General features: G+C 45.6%; 1 protein-coding gene across 2 annotated transcripts in view; it reads right to left on the reverse strand.

Moving 5' to 3' along the window:
* Window positions 1-24314, reverse strand: part of RIMS2 (regulating synaptic membrane exocytosis 2) — a 1922267-nt gene that overhangs the window by 392269 nt on the left and 1505684 nt on the right. For both annotated transcript variants that reach the window (XM_085605119.1, XM_085605120.1), the window contains 3 exons: window positions 7003-7182; window positions 4991-5100; window positions 2684-2716 (listed from right to left, as the gene is read on the reverse strand). In XM_085605119.1, the coding sequence (XP_085461245.1) occupies window positions 2684-2716; window positions 4991-5100; window positions 7003-7182 (323 nt within the window). The remainder of the gene's footprint in view (window positions 1-2683; window positions 2717-4990; window positions 5101-7002; window positions 7183-24314) is intronic.

Consider the following 24314-nt stretch of genomic DNA (forward strand, 5'->3'; position numbering starts at 1 on the left):
TTTAAACATTACCTAAATCGTTTTGCTGCTCATCCCTTATCAGAATTAATGCAATGACTATTAGATTCTTGGTGGGGGAGACAGGCAAAGATGAAGAAGCAAGTTATTGAGAGCACTGCAGCATGCACTCTTGCCCTCACTTTACAGTCTGCTGGCTCCAACTTCAACCTGTTCCGAGAAGTCCTTCTCTGCTTAAGGAGTCTGTGCAACTGACCTGCCATTCGGCCCTGTCAGTCGTCCTTTATCACCTAAGACACTATGTGTGGCTATCCTGAATCCTCAAATTAGGATGTTCTACTCTCAGCGAACAACATTTCACAAGTGCATGATCATGCATCCATCAATTTTGATTTCCCCTTTAGCAACCCAATGAAACAAATTGAATGTTCTGTAGATGACACCCAAACCTGGAAGTCATAAAGTATGTCAGTGAAAGAACAAACGGCAAAGTCAATAAATAACACAGTCTTAGTCGTGTTGAACAGGTCAGCATTCAAGAAAGGGGCAAGTCTTCTAGACTAACCCAATGAATCTATCTCCACTTATGTTATTATGCAGAGGGGAGGTCAATTTCCACGAACACTGTCATTAAAAAAACAAATGAATGAAGGTGCGAATTTGCCCCGAAATGAGAGTGCTCACGTGTTTATGATTCCAAAGATTGCCAAGCTAAGGGTAAGGTGTACCAGAACTAGTTAACAGGGGAATCTATCATGCAGATTCAATCCCATGGTGAATGGTGGTCATGAAGGTAGTATAGGTAGACTGAATTCACATGTTTGAGTGGTCAGTGTGGACTAGCACAAATGGAATGAGGCACTAATTTCATTGCATCATATCACTGAATTGGGTAAAGTATAGTGCAGACCTAGCTATGTGACCAAGGGACAACTGGTATGGAATTGAAAAGGAGTTGAGTCAGATAGTTAAGGTGTGATGGGAGCGTATTAACCCATTGTGTTAGCACTTGGCATCCTTTTAGGTTAGGCCAGTGAATAAGGATTGGTTGTTAGAAGGGGCGCTGAAATACTCATTGAAGGGAGAGGGGTGTAAGCTCCTTTCTGATGTTAGGTGGTTGTTGTTCCACCATCTCAGAGTATATATTTGAATGCTTTCTATAATAGCGTGTGCAAATAAAGCAATTGTTCCACCCACATAAAGATCAACATATATAGCCATTCAATACACACATATGCTTGGCTATGGTGAGTTTAAGGTACAAGTCAAGCCACAAAAGACCTACATAGGAGAAATCTCTCTATGTTACAATATCATACATCAATGACAGTCTCAAACTAATTGTTTCAAAATGAATAACGGACCCTAAATAAGAACATCATACTGTTTAGATGTGATGCAGTTTAGTTCTAGCTGCTATGTCCCCTTAGAATTGAACAACATTAATGCTGAAGGTTTTTATCACAATCTAATTACAAGACCTTACTGAGCCTGTTGAAACTTTCATAGACTATTTTTCAGAGTTTCATAAAAAGTAAACCTATATTTCATAGGTAAGTTGAAATGGTAGATAGCACCCATCTCCTACACATACAGTACTGAAAAATGAATGTACATTATTCAGTATGAGATGATTTTGTGTAGCACATTGAAATCCAACTAACAAAAGAACAGTATTTAAATAATATTCGCAGTGCCTTATTCTAGAAGCAGGCTTGTGTACTTCTAAAGGTACGTACTACTGCAAATAGCTTCTCTATTTATCTTCACTTTTGGTCCAATTATAGGTGCATCCTCTGGAAATATTTTAATTTCTTCACCAGGAAACATCAACAGATAGTCAAAGAGCAATTAATAAAGGAAGCATTCGACTTCCATATATATTACTGTTTAAATTCACAAAGGAAAAAACACCGCAATGTAGCCATAGTGCAGGGCCTTAACATGTACTTCTCACTCATGCCAAAACTTTAGTGTGTGATTCAAAGACACCACTAACAATTTATAGTAGTCCTACAAAGCTTCAACTTTTCTTATGAAGAATTATTACAAGCGTTTGATCACAACAAGTGTCGATCAAATGTAAAAGAGATATACTGTAGCACTCTTGCAAAGATATTTATCGACGTATGAAGGCATATACCAGGGTGGTGATCTGTGAAGCCAACAACTATCAAAATACACTCTGAACACCAGGAGAAAGAGCATAGACAGAAATGGGAGAAAAAGAACTATATGAAGCACACTCAAACAAACAGGCTGAATGACACAGAGACTGCAATTGATATCGTATAGGCTATCTGGAAGGGGAAGCTGCTAATGTTAATTGGCTCTCACTCCTTCACAGCGCAGCTAGCGAATGCCGCAGAGGTTAGGGTCTCCTAGATACCACAAGGGAGCACTTAAGGGGTTAAAGTTTAACGTTAAGCAGAACATTAATTTTACCAATATAAAATGCTCCAATCTGAAGTGGCAGTGAGTTTCCTAGATGTGGGCTTGGGCCTGGCCTTTAACTTGGGCGAGAGAAAATATGTACTTATAAGTGAAGACCAAGTATAATATACCAAAGGGGGAACTATCTTTTCATTGCAGCACACCTCTGAGACCCCTAAAAAGAGACTGCACATGTGCACAAAATACATATCAATTGCAGTTGGGTTTATTCTTGCTTGGACAGCCCCCTAAAGGCTTTTGGCACAAAACAAACCCTCCGTTTAGTACAGACCTTCATAAAGCTCTATCTCCTTGTCTCCATTTTCTAGGGAAAATAAAAAGGGGGGGAGAAAGAACCAGAGCACATGGGTTAAAACCATTTGCAAAAGGCACAGTATGCATCTTCATAAGAAAAAAAGAGCAGCAGATTTTCTTTTTTGATTCCGCAGTGGTCATAGCGACCTTATTGTGTACAACTTCCTATTGTACCATTTGGCTGTAGGAAACAAGGGTACATCAAAAATAGAGATTAAAGTTGAGTCCACCATGGACATCATCATGTAAGCAGACTAGCATTCACCTGGCTGCACAGAGTGGAATCAAAGGCACCCATCACATTCTCCACACCTCCGTGGTACAACACACAACCACATTGTATCTTTCTTGGGATAAAGCCAGTTATCTTTCATTGCTACAGAAAATGTCAGCCCACATGAGATAGTAGAGCACAATAGGACGTTACATGGTTTATTCATTTAAATATCTTTACACCTGTTTTTGGTGTATTTCTTACTTTCGGCGCAACCTGATCTCTACTTTCTACATTGAAACATCATTAGGCTACATGTTTTTATTAATACGTAATGATACTAAAGCACTGCGTATGAAAGCTTTACGTTCTATTTACAGGTTCATAAAATGTAAATAACAAAAACAAACTACAGATCCAAGGTAACTAAATGCCTGTCAAATTACATACTAAGCTCTCAGATCATGTGTTTTATTCGCTTCAACTTTTGTACCAACCACCTGGGCTTGCTAACAAATTTCCTTTCATCCTACTATAAAGCCGTTCTGCACAAGTGGCCAACAAATGTAATATATTATGAAAGGACTGCACTAGTGGTATACAAATATCATGTCGGATGTACCTTAAGGATTTGGTGCTGGACTGAGCGAGGTCAGACTGGAGAAGATCAGAATTTCCTGTCCATTTTTTCAAATTTAAGTTACCTACAGACCTATACAGTACCTCCGCCACTGGACAATGGAAACCGCCACACACACTGTCCTTTAGGGAATATATTTTAGCAATACCTGCTCGGAGCCTCTTAGCCTCATAGCTCTGTGCAAACTTGTTATTATGTTGGTAGTTATACATTGATTTCATATGAAAGGTTGAGCGGCTGTATGTTTGTGCCTAGAATTTACAAATACACATAATATTTCCCAAACGACCACATGATCCAAATTAAAAATGTGGTACATTATAATTTAAATCAAGCCACTCTTCTGTACCATGGAAGGCAAGTGCTTTGAAATGCGTTTTTTTGCCTGAAAAACATCTGTCAGTTTTGCAGTCACTGTATACCGTAACCATAGAGGATATTGTCTAGTATCCATATGACTAATTTCTACAGCGATAGAAAGAAATTCAATTTTTCTTCTCGTCATTATGTGAGTTTTTAAATAGACTAAGCTTTAAGGCTGCAGCTGTAAGCTTGAGAGTGCCACTATGGCTGCCTCTCTCACCACCGTAGGCGGTTATCCTCTCCTAGACAACTGAGGCACTAAAGCTAGCGCTCCTGCCCCTGCAGGGTTTGCTTCTGAGAGATCATCTACGTTGAACCTGCCCAAAACCAGCAGCAGAGCCACATATGTTCCCCCAATGGAGCAGTCTTCTCACCCAGCCATGAGTAGACTTAGCTGGCTCCCTTAGGCACAGCTGGCCGTTTACAGGAACCCCACACTGAAAAGAACTTAAAGGGCGACTTCCATTTTGGGTGGACCTGAAAAGAGATTCCAGCAGTATTTATATATATGCAGAATAAGCACCCTGCACTATTTGTCAACACATTTTTTGGAAGGTAAATCCAGGCAACGTCTTGTTGACAAATGAAACCAAATTCCGATTTCTGCTCGCTGGAGTTCAGAGTACATAAATCGTGTTTTTTTAACCTGGAACATGTCCCAGGGTGAACACTTCAAAATTCACAATATTTGGCAAGACCCTTGCTAGTTTTTTACCTGCCATACAAACGTGTGCACATAGCGTTGGGTGCGCAACATGCAAATGGGGAAGTGATACATGTACAATTAGTGCATGGGTGAATACTGGTCGACTAAATAGGAGTTTGCACCTGAAACGCAATTAGCCCTGTAATTGTGATTTGGACCATTGTATTTTATGTATAATGTATACCGTGGAACAAGCATGAAACCTCTCCAAACCATCAGAAACATAATTAATGTAACCCTTCGCCACTAATTCCAAAAAACAGACATTGAAGTAACCCAATATGAAAACCATTAATACTTTTAGACTTGCATTCTTGGATGAACTGAAAAGAAGAGCCCCTATTTTTAAAGAAAGACTCACTTCTCTCCAGGGTCCCTTTTGGTGGAAGCTGTGGTAACTGGCGACCTCTGCGTCCGGCCAATGGTGTGTTTAAAGGGCTTGTTTGAACAGACCCAGTTCGAGGATGTGACCTACAGACATACATTGAATTGAGAAATCAAGTTCTAAAACACAAAAAATCACATTCATTGGTCATCATAAAAACGAGAGAAAAGACGTTTTCAGTAAATCAAATCTCAGGAGAAGCACCAAATTAAAAGCATGGCTCTACTTAAAGTAAGATTTCTATAAATGAAACGTTTTTCCATGATAACGTTTTGCAAGAACATTAAACAACCACAGAATTGAATTCAAAAGTTTCAAGTTTTTGTCGTAGTATTTATCAATATAAAAGTTGCACAAATAGTGTGCACTTCACATCTCCAGGCAGGAAAGAGCAGAATGGGTTCACTACCTCTCATACCTTAAAATATTGTGGCTGGTCGCTACAGTGAACTTTTTTATTGCTGTGTTTCAGCACAAATTCACTTTATAAACAGCGCAGCGAAAAGTAAGTCACGTTTCGACCTCCCAATCATCACGTGCTCCTGTTTACTGAGTGTGTTAGATCATTTCATTTTGGAGGTATACACCGTTAAAAATATCTTTATGCAGTCTACATAGAAACATTTAGTCTTTGTCTCTATGTTAGCTCAAAGAGTCAACCTTTTTGCACATCTTCTGAAGTGAAACAGCCATGATTATGATTAAAAATGAAACACATTTCATTCATTAAGATTTATTAACAACGATTTGCTGTGCAATGTCAAGCATACCATCTCTCCTGGAGCACGTCGTAAATAATGTTAAAGTCAAGAGCATTAACCGAAGCCCATAAGAGGCTGGATCCTCTAAACTGGAGGTGTAAAATTACGGGGTGCAAAAATGGAAAGCAGTGTGCAGCCCACGATGGAGTCAGCATGGGAACCACATTAAGCTAGGGTAGGGTGCAACAGGCAAATTTAATGTCGTTGTACATGTGTGGACTGTTTCTTAAAATCTGCATTAATATGCATTACATAATCTGTTGGAGCTAGCACACATCCATCACCTAAATCCCCTTTCCTTTTTGTCTGCCTTCTACCACCAATAAATATCTCACTTTCACTAAACAATGTTGAAAGCTGGCCCCGCCTATCCTCATTGTCCCTTAGCTTATAAGCCTCTTCAAGTCACTGCCCATCATATCATTAATATATGGATTCAAAATACAGTTAAACAGTGTTCTGCTAAAGTCAACGCTAAAATAATCTACACCCAACCTACGCAGTTGATGGTACTACCATCTACACAGTTTTGCAGTAAGACACAGGAGCACATTTGATGTTACATCAATGACACCAACAAAATAATAGTTATCAAAACCAAACGCTCTGTTGGGGAGGCATCACTCCAAATCCGATTTCTTCTTTAAAGTTTCTGTGATATGATACCACTTACTCTTAGATACACTTACAGTGCAAATTATCAAAATGATACAATAGCAGTTCAAATTTGTGACAAAATGGCTCATGCAACAGCAAATTGTAATTCAGTTCAAATGAGCTGAAGAAAACAGAGAATAGGCAATCAGTATAGTTAAACTAAAATATATATATATATATATGTATATACAGCTACTGCAAGAAATCAACGAGGCATTTGATGGAATGGTAATAGCTCCAGTAGTGATGTCTGATGAACACAAATAAGTTAGCATTCTGTAAGAGAAAAGTATGATAAAAATGGAGTGCTTTCTGTGGAACTACCCAACAAGATTTCTGTATGTGAGGAACCACGAAACAGATGTAGATAAAAACTGTTAGTAAACAAGGTACAAAATGGCATCCACACCATTATATCCGCTACAGAATATAAGTAGTGTGTTGGAAAAATCAGGGTTAGTATCTATCACTACTAGTGATCAGCCAAAAATGGAAGGAAATTAGCTACTGGGAAAATAAAATGGTGATTTGGTGGGGCAAAAGAGGGAGCAGTCTGATTGTCTTTTTCACCTCGATAAGGCAGGTGAAGGAGGGGCAGATCTTCCAGTCACTAGTGAAGGCATCGACCTCATGAGATTTGAGTCAGGACGCTCAGTGGACCGGGAGCGGGAGCTGGTCCGCTCAAGCACGGGACGTTGTTCTGTTGACCTGGATCTTTGATATGGATGTCTATCTGCTGCTGCACAATTCCTGTAATGTCAGTCAAAAATCTGCTTAGTTGACCACGAGGTTTATTACATGTATGCAATACTGTACCTTTTTGGCCTAGAAAAGTGCTTGTGGAGTAAAGATTAGCCATGAGCAAGCAGTAACACATTACACATGTGACTCAGATCTTAGCTGTCAGCACCTGCTAAGTGTATTTAGATTCATTTATGCATACTCGATATTGAACTGTTGCCCTGTTATAAAACAATCAATTCATAAACAACATCGGTTACCTTGGGCACTTTGTTTCCTCATTTACCCTGGCCCGCATCTCATATCGTTGATTTTAGCTTTTCTTCATAATGAGAACTATCATTTTTAAGGATGTATTTTGGATATGTTTCAGGATGTTTTAATTTATTTACCTGAAAGGCAGCTGCTCTCATGTCTATAGGATGGAATGATCAACAAAAGGGCAACCTAAAGGGACATAAAACCAATCGAGAACAAACCCTATTATCTGAAGCAAATAAATACTTCACAAATATCAGCAAGGACAGGGCCTGTATTTATTGAATGTGGATAAGCCCAAAAAGGTACAAATCAATACATGTTGCCATGCTAGACGATGAAGGAAGAAATTTAACTTACGTGTAATGTTAGATCCAGGAAGAATAGCCTGGCCCAGAAAAAAATCCCTCAATGATCATGACGTTTTGGATACTTAAAGTTCCTAAAATGGTGGCAGCTTTTTTATGCACCCATTCTTTCATATGACATCATCATAGCTCCACATTAGGCGGTTTAACGGCTATGTGATTATATATATTTTTTTATTTGTGTCCCACAAGTCATTGATAGATACCTTACAGTTCACCTAGGGGAAATGGTAGAATAGGAGACTAATTGCGCTACACTATTCATTGTATTAATGAACAAGTTACTTAACTTCGGTAACACATTACTTGGTAGAGAGAGGATCCAGCTGCAGATTCCTTACTTTAAAATCCTCCCTCAGGCGAGAGACTGGATCTGGAAAATTATCCATAGCACACCTGCGCATCTGAAGTGTGCGCCATGCGACTGTATCGACGTTGTCCACACGATGTGGCGCCGACTCCACGGAGTCCATATAACCCCGTCGCTGACGCGACAACGTCAAATTCTTCCGTGCTATTTTCTGTGGTCAAAACATGGAGCCACATATAGAAACTGCCTATTGAAACTGTGTGCTACAAAAAAAGATGCCAAATTATCCTAAACAAAAACATTTAGACCAAAGAGGACTCAGTTCGCAGAGCGCAGAGGATGGGAGGGTCATTAAGGAATCTGCAGCTAGATCCTGTCTCTACCAGATAATGCGTTACAGAAGATATGTAACTTGTTCATCTGACAGAGAAATCTAGCCGCAGAATTCTTACTTTAGAATCAAATACTAAAGTATATCATCCCTGAAGGAGGGTCTGTGGACTGAGAACACCAAAAAGCCTCTAGCCAGAACAAAACCAGTCTAGAACCAGAGAAAAAGACCAGACCTTCATAATAATGTAGGTGAGCAATAACATGCTAGACAAAATAAAAAGTAAAGTCATATGAGAATAAAACGCATGTGAATACATTTATCCATGTTGCATGACAAACTGTAGTAGATGCCAACTAACAATATAAATAGAAAACTATTTGCACCCTTAATGGGATCCAAACCAGTGCGGTAAGAACCACAGAAAGAAAAGCCCTAAAGACATTAAAAGCATGGCGATAATGTTACCCATGAAAATAGGACAATGTTTTGCCAAATAAACCTAAAAATTTATCCAGACTTGAACTGAGAGGTTGATACTTGTGAAACACAGAACAGCGTGTTCTGCCATTGAGCAATACCTCTTTGCCATATAGAGTTCTATCCGAGCCGGACCTGCTCTGCAAACACAGAAAAAGGTCCATCACCCAATGGAAAGCATAACGAATGCTCTTTTAAAAGGGTTGAAGACAACAATAGCAACTATTGTCATAGAAACAGTCCTGTCCCTAGTAAAAACAACTAGAGATAATACAAATACCTCTAGGATATCCCCAAGATATATAATGACATAGGAGTAAAATAAATAACTGCCTACGTATTAACAAGAGGAAAAGTATAAGACATAGATATAAAATAAAGCTGAGTAATCAGTCAGTCAATACTGACATAGCAGTATGAAAATCATAGTGGGCATCATACCACGTAGAAAAGCAACAGCCATCCAAAATGACAGTGCAATGCAAACAGCCTGAGACACAACCAAGCCATAGTGGTATACAGTTGAATAAGATAGTAAGTACGAAAAAGAAACCCTGAGAGTCTAACGAAAGCTAAGGTTAATACGTCACCCCTCTATATGAATAGAGACCCATCTACAGATGACCCAGAAAGGGTCTCCCATACTTAACCCAGAAAATTTAAAGGAATCTATAATAAGAAGAATCCGACTGATTTAGTAAATTCCAACTAGAGACAACACTCCGCAACACTCAATCAATTTGAGTCAGTTGAGTGATGAAAAAGAGTTGTTACCTAGAAGAGCAATGATCCTCCAATATAGTAAAAAAAAAACCTTCAACAAAAAGTAGATGTTATGAGGCAACACCTATTCACCTCATGTACAAACGTTTACGAACATCCTCATCAGGAAAGTACACTATTGGAGGGAAATGTCCTTCAGAAAATAAGGAAACCTTATCAATAACGGCAAACATCATATAGAGAAAAAAATCTTAAGTAATAATTGATTTGATTTGAAAACTCATAGCGCACGAATGCCCAAGGGCGTCTAGGCACTGGACGAAAAGGTTGCCAGAGGAAGAGTAAGAACAGAGGTTTAGTTGGGAAAGAGCCTAGGCACTGGACGAAAAGATTGCCGGAGGAAGAGTAAGAACAGAGGTATAGTTGAGTTGGCAAAGAGCCACGTTTTTAGTGATTTTCTGAAGGAGAGCAGTGTTGGGCTGTTTTAGAATGGCAAACATCATTTAGAATCGACCTAGAGACTACGTCCTTTAGAAGACCTAAAACAGCCTGACATAAGCCCCGGAAAACGAAACAATGTTCAAAGAATATTTATAACCAACCAATAGCCACCAAACTGTAATGGCTACAAAACAGAACCTTAAGAGCAAAACATATAGGGGCTGATTCCGATGCTGTTAGAAAGGCCTCCTAACGGCATTTGCTCTGTCCGAATCAGGAACGTGTCTTTCCGACTGAATCGGAAAGGTTTCCGACTGAACATAGGCTCCCATTGAAGTCAATCGGACTCTCCTGATTTGAGTCGGTCGGAAACCATTCCCAAACCAATTCGGTTGGGATAATTTCCAAACCGCATCGTACTTGGACCCATAGTTTCTTAAGGCTCACAAGATGTTCAAATCCTGGACCCCAACCACTTAATTAACCACTTAATCTAGCAAAAATAAATAATTTTTACTATCATCAATAAGGAAAATCTTATTACAATATGTTCAAATGCTGAGCGATCTCAGTTCAGGATGTCTATATATAACTGCTTACCCAGCATACAAAATATGCTCCACACAGAGTATGTAACAAACCATAATGGTTATCAACTCTTGAGCATAAGCTCTTCTACAGAGTAAAGAAAAAATGTACATGGCCTGTGTATCAGGCAGCAACCCATTAAGGATCAGAACAGAAATAAACACATGAAAAGCTGTCATTGACAGACCCATTTTAGAAAATCATCACTTCTACACCTGATAGTAATTAGAAATATAGAAAACCTATCGTAGGCTAGTAGGTAACAACTTAAAAGAATACAACTTCACTAAAAAAGAGTCCTTTAGAATAACTGCCCATATAATATCCATGATAAAACGTGTAAAGAATCACAAGGCTATCTAAACAACCTTAAACCCCTGCAGTAAGCAGAAACACATCACTGGTGGCCACCAGATGAAATGCATATTCCAACTCAATCATGTTTAGACATTTCCTCCTTACAAGTCAGAAAGAAAGAGTCCAACCAAACCCTTCAAAGGCATGCCTAGGTGGCTTTGTCACCCGACCAGCCCTGAATCGCTGTAAAGGCAAATCAGCACGTACCCCAAACAAATGTATACCATAACGGCATATCTTTTCTGGCTATTCTGTACAGCCTCTGAAAACCTAGATTGATGCAGTCATGTATGTCTGCACAGCAGCACTGTTTGAGCTACAGCTCAACCCATTGAATCATGGTGAATTTATCTGCTTCCTGGCCATATTGTATTACTTGAAGGAGTCCACCCCTGGCTTCACCTCGAAGAGAATGCACCAGATGCGCCACTGTGTCCCACAAAGCATGAGAAAATCTGCCCAAAACACATGCTGTGTTCAGAGACCTCAAGGCTGAACTAAAAGAAAATGATACATTACTCTCACAGTATTCCAGCCATCTGGACTCTTTATTTGGTGGAACCAAGGTAAGGACACTAGGCTCCGGCGAAGACATAGCAGCCTGTACCACCAGTCCTTTCATGCTGAGATGACACAAGAGACAAACTGTGTTCCCAGGGGCGGTTTGATGCCTATGGGCCACAGCCCGTTAAACTGGAGCTCCTGTAACAGGCTTTGCCCAAACTACTAACAAAAGGTCATACAGAGACTCGTTATAAAGGAGTAAAGAATCCACTCCCATTTCACTTTGTTGAAGAACCCCCAATAACGGATCTGTGGATAATTCCACTGAGGGAAACTGGCAACCTATGACCACAGCTGTTCTCCTCAATATGTTTGCATTAGAGGAACCCGCCTCTGTTGCCATGCTAAGTGAAGAAAGTAAATCTGAAACTGGGGAGGACTCAAGCCCACTATCTCACCCAGTTCAGTCAGCCAATTGTTCTCCAGAAGAGGCTTGTCAGGACTGCCCAAAGGGTCTTGACACCCCACAGTCTCCCTTTCACCTTAAAAATTGTGTGATTCTATAGGGAAAACATTGACAGAGACAGATGGAGAGTTGCCTAAAGCAGACAGCACCACTGGTGCCGGTGCAGCGTCGCATCAACATCAGAAAGAGTAATGGGCTCAGTGTTGATCGGGGCTGCCATCAATGGCAGACCTGACCCCGAAGGAGGGAGCCCCAAAGGGCTGTGCACCAGCAATGGCTCGAATCCAATAATGGATTCAGAGGGCCCAACTGTCAACGAGTGCAAATCCGCCGGCAAGGATTCAGTCAGGGCACCTCTCCCCTCCTTGGGGCTTGAAAGCGTACTAGAGGAGAGCCCAAAGACTTTATGCAGGGAATTGTTATACTCTTGCATGTGAGCTAGAGTCGTCCCGGCTCCAGGGAACTTAAGGAGGTGCAGGAAAGACTTCTGTGAACACTCCGGAACCGAAGACTGGGAGAAATGTCAGAGATGCACTAATGTTTTGACCGTTTATCCTTCAGAGCCTCCTTCAACGTTGATAGCCCCTCACACAAACAGCTCCTCAATCGGTCTCTGAACTTTGATGAGGATCGGCGATGACGCAGCTCCTCTGATAGTCGCTCCACCAGAAGCTTCATACGATGCTCCCTCAACGCCTTTGGCCGAAGACGTTGACAGGAACCACACTCCTCGAAGTCATGTTGTTCTCCAACACACCACAGAGAGATGGTATGAGACTCTATAGCCGACATCTGTCTGCAACAAGACATAATAAAATAAGCACAGTGTTTCCTCAACTAAATGTTGAGACGGGCCGAAAAATGGCTCCCTAACCACTCCAGATCCGCACTGCACGCGCAGAAAAGATGGATCTGACACCGGCACATCAGTGAGGGGGTTTTATGGACTCCATCCATGTCACATAGCGTGGACAACGTTGATACAGAGTCGAGCAGCACACTCTTCCGACACGCTATGGAAAAAATTCTGGATTCAGTCTTCCACCTGGGGGAGGATTCTAAAATAAGAAATCTGTGGCTAGATGTGCCTATCAGATATGCTGCGTTTGCCATCCGTAACTCATACTGATGGCCAATTTGTTTTTTCAAAGTTAAGAAACATGTATATATATTAACTGTGCATCACTGGTGGTAATAAGCCATTGAATACCCACTGTTAGACATTCATAGCACAATGGTCTGACACGCTCCCTTCCAAAAGAACCAATACTTTGAAGCACTTGGTCAAGGTACTGAAGGAGTGTCTCCTGCTAGTCTTATATACCTAGCACTGGCTGCCATAGCTGTAGTACCGACACTACCAAGAGATACCAGAAGAGCATTTACATCAATGGGCAGGCCATAATTTCCTTGAATGTCCATGAGAAAGGAAGGAAGGAAAATGTTGAGCAAAAAGGTAAGATGTAACAGAGTACATCTTTGTCTTCATATGCATCTTAACCTAATATGGAATAAAGTGTTGTCATGTATTTTTGAAGGCCTTTTTCATGACTCGAGCATTGTCTCTGAGAGTGTTTTCATAAACAGTTTCCTATTAGGAAAGAAACAGGGGGGTTCTGTGAACTAGGAATTTCCTTCACCACTACGATCAGACAAAACAGTATAATTTACAGTTATGTCTTCATCTTCAAGCTTTTTTCCTATACCACAATCACAAACATAGGTTTTATTTCAAGGTAGAAACAGGACCCAGGAACAGGAAGTCAGGGATTGGACCATCCTTCTTCCAAAGCAAAGTAAAAAAAGATGCAACGCATTCTGCACAGAAACAGAACTACAACGTTTACTAATGCATTACATAGGCTCAAGAGTTTGAAATAATTAAGTGCCCAACTAGATCCTGCTTGGGCAAATACATAACCAAAGCAAGTGTCTTCTTTCTAACCACTAAGGTTTTATAGACCCCTCCATATCTGGCAAGGTACCAGAAATGATTGGCTTGCATTCCCATCATAAAACGTGTGAAACCTAAGGCATTGTGTAAAGTTGAGGGCCTGGTGCCACCTTAAAATTGAGCAGATATTAAGTTTCAGGAGCTTTCTTGCTAACAAATCTGTGATAAGTGATACTCGGAAGAAGAATGACCTTCATCTAACCCATTTTTTGGAATTCAATTTTGCAGAGGGTGGATCGCGGCAAAATAAAAAAAAAAGTGCGGGCTCTCGTGGTTTGTTACAAATTGGCCCCCAGGTGAGCCAGCTCCTGGGGGCATTGCATATTATAGGAGAGGGGCAAATGCCCCCCCCCCCCCTCCTGGGGCTTACTAATGCCCTGGCGACCTCAACCTCCCCAGGGCATCTTTTTAAATAATGAGGGGGAGGCCTGTATAGCCTCCCCAGCTGCCGTGGGTAATGCCACCTTCTGGGGGCTTATTTTTTTGTAAGTTGGAGGGGGCTCTTGGATCCCCCCAGCCCTGGGGATCGCCACCTCCCCAGGGCTTCAATATTTTTTAATACAGGGGGTCACGCAGACCACCCCATAGCCCTGTGAACCGCCACCTCCCGGGGGCTTCAAATTTATTTAATGCAGGGGGACACGCAAACCCTCTGCAGCCCTGTTGAACGTCACCTCCACAGAGCTTCAATTTTAATGAATGTGGGGGACGAGTGGATCACCCCGCACCCCTGGGGAGCACCACCACCAGTGGTTTTTGTTAAATTAAACGCGGGGGCAACGCGGACCTCCCCTCAGCCCCGGGGACCTCCACAGGGCTTTTGTCAAATTAAATGCAGGGGACACGTGCCCCCAGCAGCTCCGGGGACCACCACCTTTCCGGAATAAACAAAAGATTGGAGGGGAGCCAAATATGACCCTGAGGACCGCCACCCCCAATGCCGGCTCCTGCTATGTCCCAGGGTGCCCTCATCGGGACATAGCTGTTTGCTATGGCTTGGCGGGAGCTTTACAGCTCCCCCCCAAGCCATAGCAAACGGTGCTCCGCTTTGAGGAAGCAAGAGTATTTTGCTTTCACTTACTCAAAGCAGAGCACAATTGTTTTGACACAGAGGGAGCTGCCTCTGTGTCAAAGTACTGCCGGCTCCCGCAGGAGGCGGAGAGCCGGTAGAGGCTGCGGGGGCCTTGAGGCTCCCCCACAGTCCCCAACATTGGCAGTGGGTGCCCTGGGTTGGGACGAGGACTCCCATACTACAGGCCAGGCCCTGGGGGATGGGGTCCCTGGGGCCAAAACTGGCCCAGGAGAGGGGGTCATTTTTATTTTTTAAAGAAATGGCTGGGCCCCGGGGGCCAAAAACTGCTCTGGATGGGGGCCACTCTTTACTCTCCCTTTAATTTAAAAAGTAAATACAAAAAATAAAAAATAAAGGCTAGGTCCCGTGGGATGGAGTCCCTGGAGCCGAAATCGTGCAGCCCCTCTCCTCCATTAAAAATGGCAAGGCCCCGCGGGATGGGGTCCCCAGGGCCAAAATCGGACCAGATAGGGGGACGTGCAGCCCTTCTCCTCCATTAAATAAATAGCCAGGACTTGGGGGATGGGGTCTTCAGGGCCGAAATCGTCCCACCCCCTTTCCCTACTACCCTGCAAACGCACCTACTGGTGCATTGCTGGTTGGAGGATGGAGTCCCCTTGGATACTGAGGGTCCTTAGGGGCCAGGAACCCCTTCCGTTGCCTCAAATAAAGCTCAGACAGCGAGATTGCTGAGAAGCCTTTGGAGGCCACGCCCCCTTTCTCCACCACTCTGCAAACGCACCTCCTGGTGCACTGCTGGTTAGGGGATGAAGTCCCCTTGGCTCCAGAGAGTCCTTGGGAGCTAACAAGTCATCTTGTTACCTCCAGTAAGTCCCACACAATGGGATTGCTGAGAGGTCTTCCGAGGCCACACACCCTTTATCCACCACTCTGCAAATGCACTTTCTGGCGCACTACTGGTTGAGGGATGAAGTCCTCTTGGATGCTGAGAGTTCTAGGGGATTCCTGAGAGCTGGTTGGAGGCCCGCCCCCTTTCTTCACCACTCTGCAAACACGACTAACAGTTAAAAAAAACTTGAAATTCACTTAAAAAATATAAAGGTTACAGGGATGTTATACTTAGGAAATAGAATTTGAAAAGCCTTAGAAATTCATTTAATAAAAACAAATGCTACAGTGTCGTTATAGCTAGAAAATAGAATTTAAAAAACCTTACAGAACAAGTTACTTACCTTCGGTAACGATGTATCTGTAAGAAACATTAGTTAGTTAGATTCCTCACCTTAGAATATCCCCAGGCGTCAGACTGGATCCGGAAGATTTTTCGTCAGCAATACCCCTTGCGCGTCGCTAGGCGTCGTCTGCGGCTCCGCGTCCGTCGTCGGCGTCGTGCGCCGGAATTACGTCGTCGGAGTACTTAGACGCCGCCCTCGCGCGCTTAGGTCAGTTCTTGTACATAGCTTTCCGCGCCAGGAACGCAGAGCCATGCAAAGACCGACACTGGTGCCAAAAATAAAATCTAGGGGCCTGAAAAGGACAACCTTAACCCTAGATGTCAGTTCGCAGAACGGGGAGGATGGGTGGGTCGGTGAAGAATCTAACTAACTAATGTTTCTTACAGATACATCGTTACCGAAGGTAAGTAACTTGTTCATTTGAAAGAAACACGTTAGTTAGATTCCTCACCTTAGAATAGATGCCCAAGCAATACCATCCCCGGTGGTGGGTCTGCGAACCAAGATCACACGAGAAAGTCCTGGAGGACAGAACGGCCAAAGAAGCCATCCCTGGACAGGTTCGGGTGGAGGACCGTCCCCTGCTGCTGCGACAGAAGATCCTCCCGAAGGGGCAGACGTATCGGAGGATCGGTCAACATACTGAGTAGCTCGGGATACCAGTACCTTCGTGCCCAATCCGGAGCCACCAAGATGACTTGGGCCCGGTCGTGCCTGATCTTCTTCAGCACTCTGGGCAGAAGTGGTATAGGCGGAAAGGCGTACAACAGACCGCAACTCCACTCGTGACGAAAAGCGTCGCCGAGCGAGTGCCGCCTTGGAAATTCCAACGCGCAGAACTGCTGACATTGCGCGTTCTCTTCGGTGGCGAATAGATCTAACCAAGGCTCTCCCCACTGCTGAAAGAGACCTTGCTCCACTTCGGAGTTCAGACGCCATTCGTGATCCATCATGCACCGGCGGCTGAGTTCGTCTGCTCTGGCGTTCAGAGAGCCCGCCAGATGTTGAACCACTAGGGTGACGCCCTGGTGTTCCAGCCATGTCCAGAGGCGCAGAGCATCCTGACAAAGGGTCCACGACCCCACCCCGCCTTGTTTGTTGCAATACCACATGGCGGTGGTGTTGTCCGTGAACACCTGCACGACACTTCCCCTGACAGAGGGAAGGAAGGCTTTCAGTGCAAGTCGGATCTCTCAACTCCAACAGGTTGATGTGGAGACGAGACTCCGCCGGAGACCAGAGGCCTCTGATCTCCGCCTCTCCCATATGGCCACCCCATCCCAGGAGGGACGCATCCGTCACTACGACATGCTCCGGTTGGGGAAGGGAGAGGCTCTTGCCCGTGACCCAATCGCGGTCCGTGAGCCACCACTGCAACTGCTGTGCAGTGCCCTCCGAGATCAAGACATGGTCGGACAGGTTGCCGTGATGCTGGGCCCACTGAAACTTCAGGTCCCACTGCAGAGCCCGCATGCGCCGCCTGGCGTGATGCACTAGTAGGATGCAGGAGGCCATCAGCCCCAGAAGCCGCAACACTAGCCTGACCGAAACCCAGGATAGAGGCCGAAAGATGGGAATCAGGGCCTGAATATCCCGGACCCGCTGTTCCGGTGGATGGACCCGGAACTGCGCCGAATCGAGAACCGCTCCGATGAAGAGGAGCTTCTGAGAGGGACTCAGGTGTGACTTCGGCACGTTGATGGAAAACCCCAGCAAATGCAGGAGATCCGCCGTAGTCTGGAGGTGGGAGACGACTGCCTGGGGCGAGCCCGCCTTCAACAACCAGTCGTCGAGATAGGGGAAGACTGGAACCCCTGATATGCGCAAATGAGCTGCGACCACCGCCATCACTTTCGTGAACACCCGAGGGGCACTGGTGAGGCCGAAGGGGAGCACGGTAAACTGAAAGTGCTCTTGACCCACCGTGAACCGCAGGTAACGCCGGTGGGCCGGCAGGACGGGGATGTGGAAATATGCGTCCTGCAAGTCCAACGCTACCATCCAGTCTACCGGGTCTAGGGCAGCTAGAACCTGAGCCAAAGTTAACATCTTGAACCTTTCCTTCTGGAGGAAGGCATTGACGTTCCGGAGGTCCAAGATAGGGCGTAGGCCCCCTTTGCCCTTCTTGGGAACCAGAAAGTAGTGGGAATAACAACCACGACCTACTTCTGGGCTTGGAACGCGCTCGACGGCCCCCTTGGCCAAGAGGGCCGAAACTTCCTCGTGGAGAAGATTCAAATGATCCCCCGAGATACGGTGGTGCTGCGGTGGCATGGCTGGAGGGGTCGTCTCGAAGGGGAGGGAGTAGCCCCTTCGGACGATTTGCAGCACCCACCTGTCCGATGTGATTGACCGCCAGTGGAGCAGGTGATGGCGAACTCTGCCGCCCACTGGCGTGGAATGGGCCTGAAAGCTCGGACTAGGAAGGCTTTGAGGCGGATGCTGCCAGGGTGGATGTGGGCTGACCGCGTCGTCCTCCAGAACCGCCTCGGCGGAAACCACGTCCGCGACCGCACGCAGGTTGGTTCTGCGGTTGGTGGCTAGGCGTATGTGAGGAGGCACCCCTTCCTTGGCCACGAAAGGGGCGAAAAGCGGAAGTTTGCGACCGCGGGGCCGAGAGGCCCAAGGACTTGGCCGTAGCCCGGGAGTCCTTAAAGCGATTCAGCGCACTGTCCGCTTTCTCACCAAAAAGGCGAGTGCCATCAAAGGGCATGTCCATGAGAGTGCTCGGGACATCACCCGAAAAGGACGTGGACCACAGCCAGGCGTGACGTCTAAGCGCCACCGTGGTAGAAATCGCCCTACCCAGCGAGTCCGTAGTGTCAAGCCCACATCGGATAGCATGTCGTGCTGCATCCCTCCCATCGGCCAGAGCCTGGGTAAGTCGTGTCTGGACCTCCACCGTATCCCACAGAGAGTGGGAATAACGGTCCAAGAGACAGGCGGTGTTCAAAGACCGCAGGCCCAAACTAAGGGAGGAGAACAGCTTTTTGCCAAACTGTTCCAGTCTCTTAGAATCCCGGTCCGGCGGGGCGGTCGGGAAGGAGGATTGGGAGGTAGAGGCCTGGATAACCAGGCTCTCGAGGGTAGGGTGTTGGTACAGAAAACTGGGGTCGCCCGGAGCAGGGCGGTGGCGCCTGGCGACGTTCCTGTCCACAGGAGGGACTGTGGAGGGCTTGGACCAGGTGCCCCTGCAGAACGTCAATGAGGGCCTCATTGAATTGCAGCAGAGGCTCAGTGGAGCTTGCTGCAGACTGAAGCACCTCAGTGAGGACGTTAGTCCTCACAGCCACGGCAGGTAGCTCGAGCCCAAGGGCTGCGGCCGCCTTGCGCAGCACCACAGAGAAAGCAGCACCCTCCTCCGAAGCCACAGTCGGAGGAGAGATGAATCCAGTGTCTGGAGAGGTATCCAGACCACTGGCCTCCCCCAGTTCATCTGCCCAGTCCTGTGACAGCTGAGCCTGAACGGCCGTAGGATCCTCGGATCCCTCCCATTCACCCCCGTCATCCGATTCCTGGTATGCAGGAGGAAGGATCGGAGCCGGGCGATAGACATAATGTGTCGCTCGTAGGCTGTGGACATCGCAGAATTGTTGCCCTGAACTCTCCCTGCTGTTGTGAATATTTTTTGGGACTTCGGATTTTAAAACAACTAACTGTCTCTGCCCTCGTTGCTGCGCTGATCGCAGTGTGGATGCGGCGGCGCTCTTTATGCCAAGGAACTCTTCATCTGTGCAACTAACTACCCGGGACAGCGAGGACCAGGCTCCTTTGGGCTATAATCACCGCCCGCACCTGGCTCCTCTTCTCGGCCCCGCCCCCATCCAGCATACAACGCCTCGCGGCCCCCGCTACGCGGGAGCCGCTCGTAGGCTGTGGACATCGCAGAATTGTTGCCCTGAACTCTCCCTGCTGTTGTGAATATTTTTTGGGACTTCGGATTTTAAAACAACTAACTGTCTCTGCCCTCGTTGCTGCGCTGATCGCAGTGTGGATGCGGCGGCGCAATTTATGCCAAGGAACTCTTCATCTGTGCAACTAACTACCCGGGACTGCGAGGACCAGGCTCCTTTGGGCTATAATCACTGCCCGCACCTGGCTCCTCTTCCCGGCCCCGCCCCCATCCAGCATACAACGCCTCGCGGGGCTGTGGACATCGCAGAATTGTTGCCCTGAACTCTCCCTGCTGTTGTGAATATTTTTTGGGACTTCGGATTTTAAAACAACTAACTGTCTCTGCCCTCGTTGCTGCGCTGATCGCAGTGTGGATGCGGCGGCGCTCTTTATGCCAAGGAACTCTTCATCTGTGCAACTAACTACCCGGGACTGCGAGGACCAGGCTCCTTTGGGCTATAATCACCGCCCGCACCTGGCTCCTCTTCCCGGCCCCGCCCCTCTTCAAGCTTAACCACACACTTCCCCACGCGTTAGCGGGACGCGTGCGGGGCGTAATCCGGGGCGAAGACCGGGCAAAGAGCGGGCCCTCTAAGGCCCTCTGAGACCGATTGAGGCCGGGCAGGGCTTGGTTATGTACGCCCTGTAAGCGATACGTCGTCCACCTTACTGTGGGATATTACCCTACCCATGGCCCAGAGTTCTGAAAAAGTGAGTGGGGAAAAGTTGGGGGGAGTGATTAATGGCCCTCTGGATACGTATTTTAGGAAGGTTGTATTGGAGGAAAAGAGGGGCCTCTCCTTGGATGAGCGCAGGACCGAGCGTCGTCGCTCCGTCGAAAATATGAAACATAGGGCTCCAGAAGTCAGTATTCTCGAGGCCCCCCTGGGTGTTGATGGCAATAGTAGCGTTAGTGATGTTACTTTTTCTCAGGATGGTGTCCCCTTGCTATTACGTGACTGTCCACCCGTAAATTGTGCCCCTGTAGTATATGATATTAGTGACACTGCTCCTTCTAATTCTACAAATAGCTCTATGGTACCCAAAAATCAGTTCCCTAACCGTGGTAAATTAATAGTGAAAAAACACAAAAAACTGGCTAAGGGTAAATTTTATGGCCCGCCCCCGAGGAAAATAAGACGCAAGGAGCGGGCGGGCCAGGTTAAATCAACAAAGTTCAACCATCCTGACTTTGGGTGCCATACTAAAGCTACAATCGGTGATGCTACAGTGTTGGCGGCTGGGCCAGTTAATAGGCCAGTCAATAGGCCAAACCCGAGTCCCTCCCCTCCTTTCGTAGGTTCCGATTTGGCTGTGACTGACTCTGAAACTCATCTGACCTCCGTGGTTCCTGCGGAGTCGGACGCTTTCTCTACGGCATTGTATACCAACTTGGGAGATCTGATTAGTACCCTCATTTTACCTATTACCGATAGTTTGAGGAAGTTGGAGCAGAGGCTGGAGGGCATAGAGTCTACTCTGAGTAAAATGATGGGCCCGGATAGGGTTCAAGCGCATATGACCATCACTCGTGCTATGACACCCCCCACTTACGCTCCCAAGGAACCCCCCCAAGCTGGTATAAACTCTTTACAGATCTTAAACCAGCCGATGCCTGACTTTCATAAACAGGGGCCCTTTATGACAGGGAATCAAGTATCCAGTAAGTCTAATACTGATCCAGTGGTAGGGAATGCTATGACAGCAAAGGAGTTTTTGAGGCAGGAGCAGGGAAGTTCTAGCCGTAATGGAAGCATGGGGAATTATGGGCCACAGGTAGATTTACCTCCTGAAGCGGCGCCCTTGGTGGTGGTCTTGACGGGTGTTCCTGTATTAGCAGACAACAAGAGAGAAGGATTTTTTCAGCTGAAAAATAAAATTATACATTGGCTAAGTATTCATAGACCAATAAATAATAATTTAAACGGGGAGATATTACACGTTAGACGCCTTCCCTGGATAGGTGGTAGACGTAAAGATGTAGAGGGAGACATTGTCCTGATTAATTTTAGAGACCCAGGTGCGGTTAATTATATACTGAATTGGCCCCCCGGAATGGGTGATAGCTGTATTAGCCCTCGAGCTTTGACTTATTTCTATCCTAGATCCCTGGTTTTTCTTCCAACCTACCACAGGAATAAGGATAAAGCTAACCCAGCTATTTTGACAGTACCCTATGGCAGGAATATGCTAACTGATCCCCAGGGTTGGAATGTGATCCCTCCTAGATCTACTAGGAACAATAACCAGCGAAAGGAGTATTTGAGGCCCTTTACACCCCTGGAGACAATGAACAGGTTCGATGTGCTCACGGGTATGGAAGAATGTGATTGATGCTTACGGACCGGGTTGGAATGGGGGGGCAGCCCTAGCGCACTTAGGCCAGTGGGAAAAGGGTTGGAAATTCACGGTAAGGCCAAAGAACTACACAATGGGACCTTGACCCCTTTGGATCCTACAGGTCTGGATTGTACTGGGGCTTTGGCTATTACCCATTGTTCACCTTCGGACCGTTTGGACGACGGGTGTTACCCCGTAAACCCCACAGATTGTCATCAAATTTCCAACGCCCCGGAACCACGAGAATTAGGTGGTAGTAAAGAAGTCCTCTCCACTCTACCCTCCAGCAATAAAAAGATTATTCATTTAGTTTCTTGGAACATAGCAGGTCTGAGGAAAAAGTTGGCCCTCCCAGAATGGCACAACTTTATCGAAAAATATGATGTATGTATGTTCCAGGAAACTTGGAGCCTATCCCCTGTTTTTAAATCTGGGTATGTAACCTTTTGGCTACCCGCACATAGCTGTGGTAAGGGCAGACCAGCCGGGGGCTTACATGTATGGGTAAAAGTAGAATTAAACTGGAAGGTTTCTGTTCATGATCTGGGAAGTGGGGACATTCAACACCTAACAATTGTAGGCCAGACAAAGGACAGTGGAGTGGAGTTATTTAATGTTTATGATAGAGGGACCCAGGGAGATAAAATGTCAAAAACTTTTATGCTCTTAGAGCAGGCTCTAGGTAATTGCCCCCCATCTTCTAAATTTCTTGTGGGTGGGGACTTCAATTGTACATTTGAACCCCTAAGCAGGGATGACTTGCTGGGCATAGTGGAGGAGGACGCTAGCTGGTCTATTCCTGCCTTGTCATTACCTCCAATTAAAAAATGGACAGCTAAGGTTCTGCAGATTAACGCTCTTACTGTTGATTTTAAATTAAGAGCATTGAATGGTAGATCACCTTCTGATCGGGACGGTGCCATGACGTTTAATAGACTCAATGGCCCGTCCCGAATCGATTATATTTTACTAGACATCACTATGTGGCGTGACCTAGTAGATATGGAGGGGGTTCCTTCGCAGGACAGTGATCATAACCCACTGAGTCTAAAGTTAGGGTGGAGCAATTTAATAAGTAGCATTAATCTAGCACCACCTAGGCGAACAAACGAGGTGGTCCCATACAATGGAAATCGTAGGCTGAAATGGGATAAGATTAGCTCTGACCCAGATAAACTGGTAAAGATCAGGGCTCATATAGAAGATCTGACTTGCAAATTGGCGGGACTAGCCCCAGGAATAGGGTACGCTCATGAGTCGCTTCTTCCTCAGATTTATAAAAACGTTATTGAGGAAGTGGGTAATTATTTTCTAATCTCGAGCTCGAAATCAAAACCCCCTAAACCTAGTAATCCCTGGTACTCTGCAAAGTGCCGGGCTAAAAGACGAGAACTATCTGTAGCCCTGCGTAAAAAGAATCAACCCTTAATCAGAGTTGCAAGGAAGGAGTACGCAAAAGAACAAGTACGGGCAAAAAAAGATTGGGAAGAACAGCATTGGCAGGACCTCAAAAGTGCCTCCAAAAGGAAAAACGCCTCATTGTTTTGGGATCTGATTAACAAGGCCAGACAGGGTAACCAACCTGTACTTGTTAATCACATTACCAGCCAACAATGGTATTCCCATTTTTCAAAGATATATGGCGGATTGGAGGCAACTAGATCATCCCCTTCTGATCCAGCCAGACGTGCCCCTCCCATATTGACTCTTGAAGAGCCATTTTTGACTTCGGAAGTAGTATTGGCTATAAGTCACCTGACCCCGAGGAAGGCCGCCGGGCAAGACGGCATCCCTGGGGATCTCCTTTTGGAAGAACCCACAGCTTGGGCTGCAGTCATTGAACTACTAATGAATTTAAT

Source organism: Triturus cristatus, chromosome 5_1 (assembly GCF_964204655.1).
Source record: "Triturus cristatus chromosome 5_1, aTriCri1.1, whole genome shotgun sequence".
Classification (NCBI taxonomy): Eukaryota; Metazoa; Chordata; class Amphibia; order Caudata; family Salamandridae; genus Triturus; species Triturus cristatus.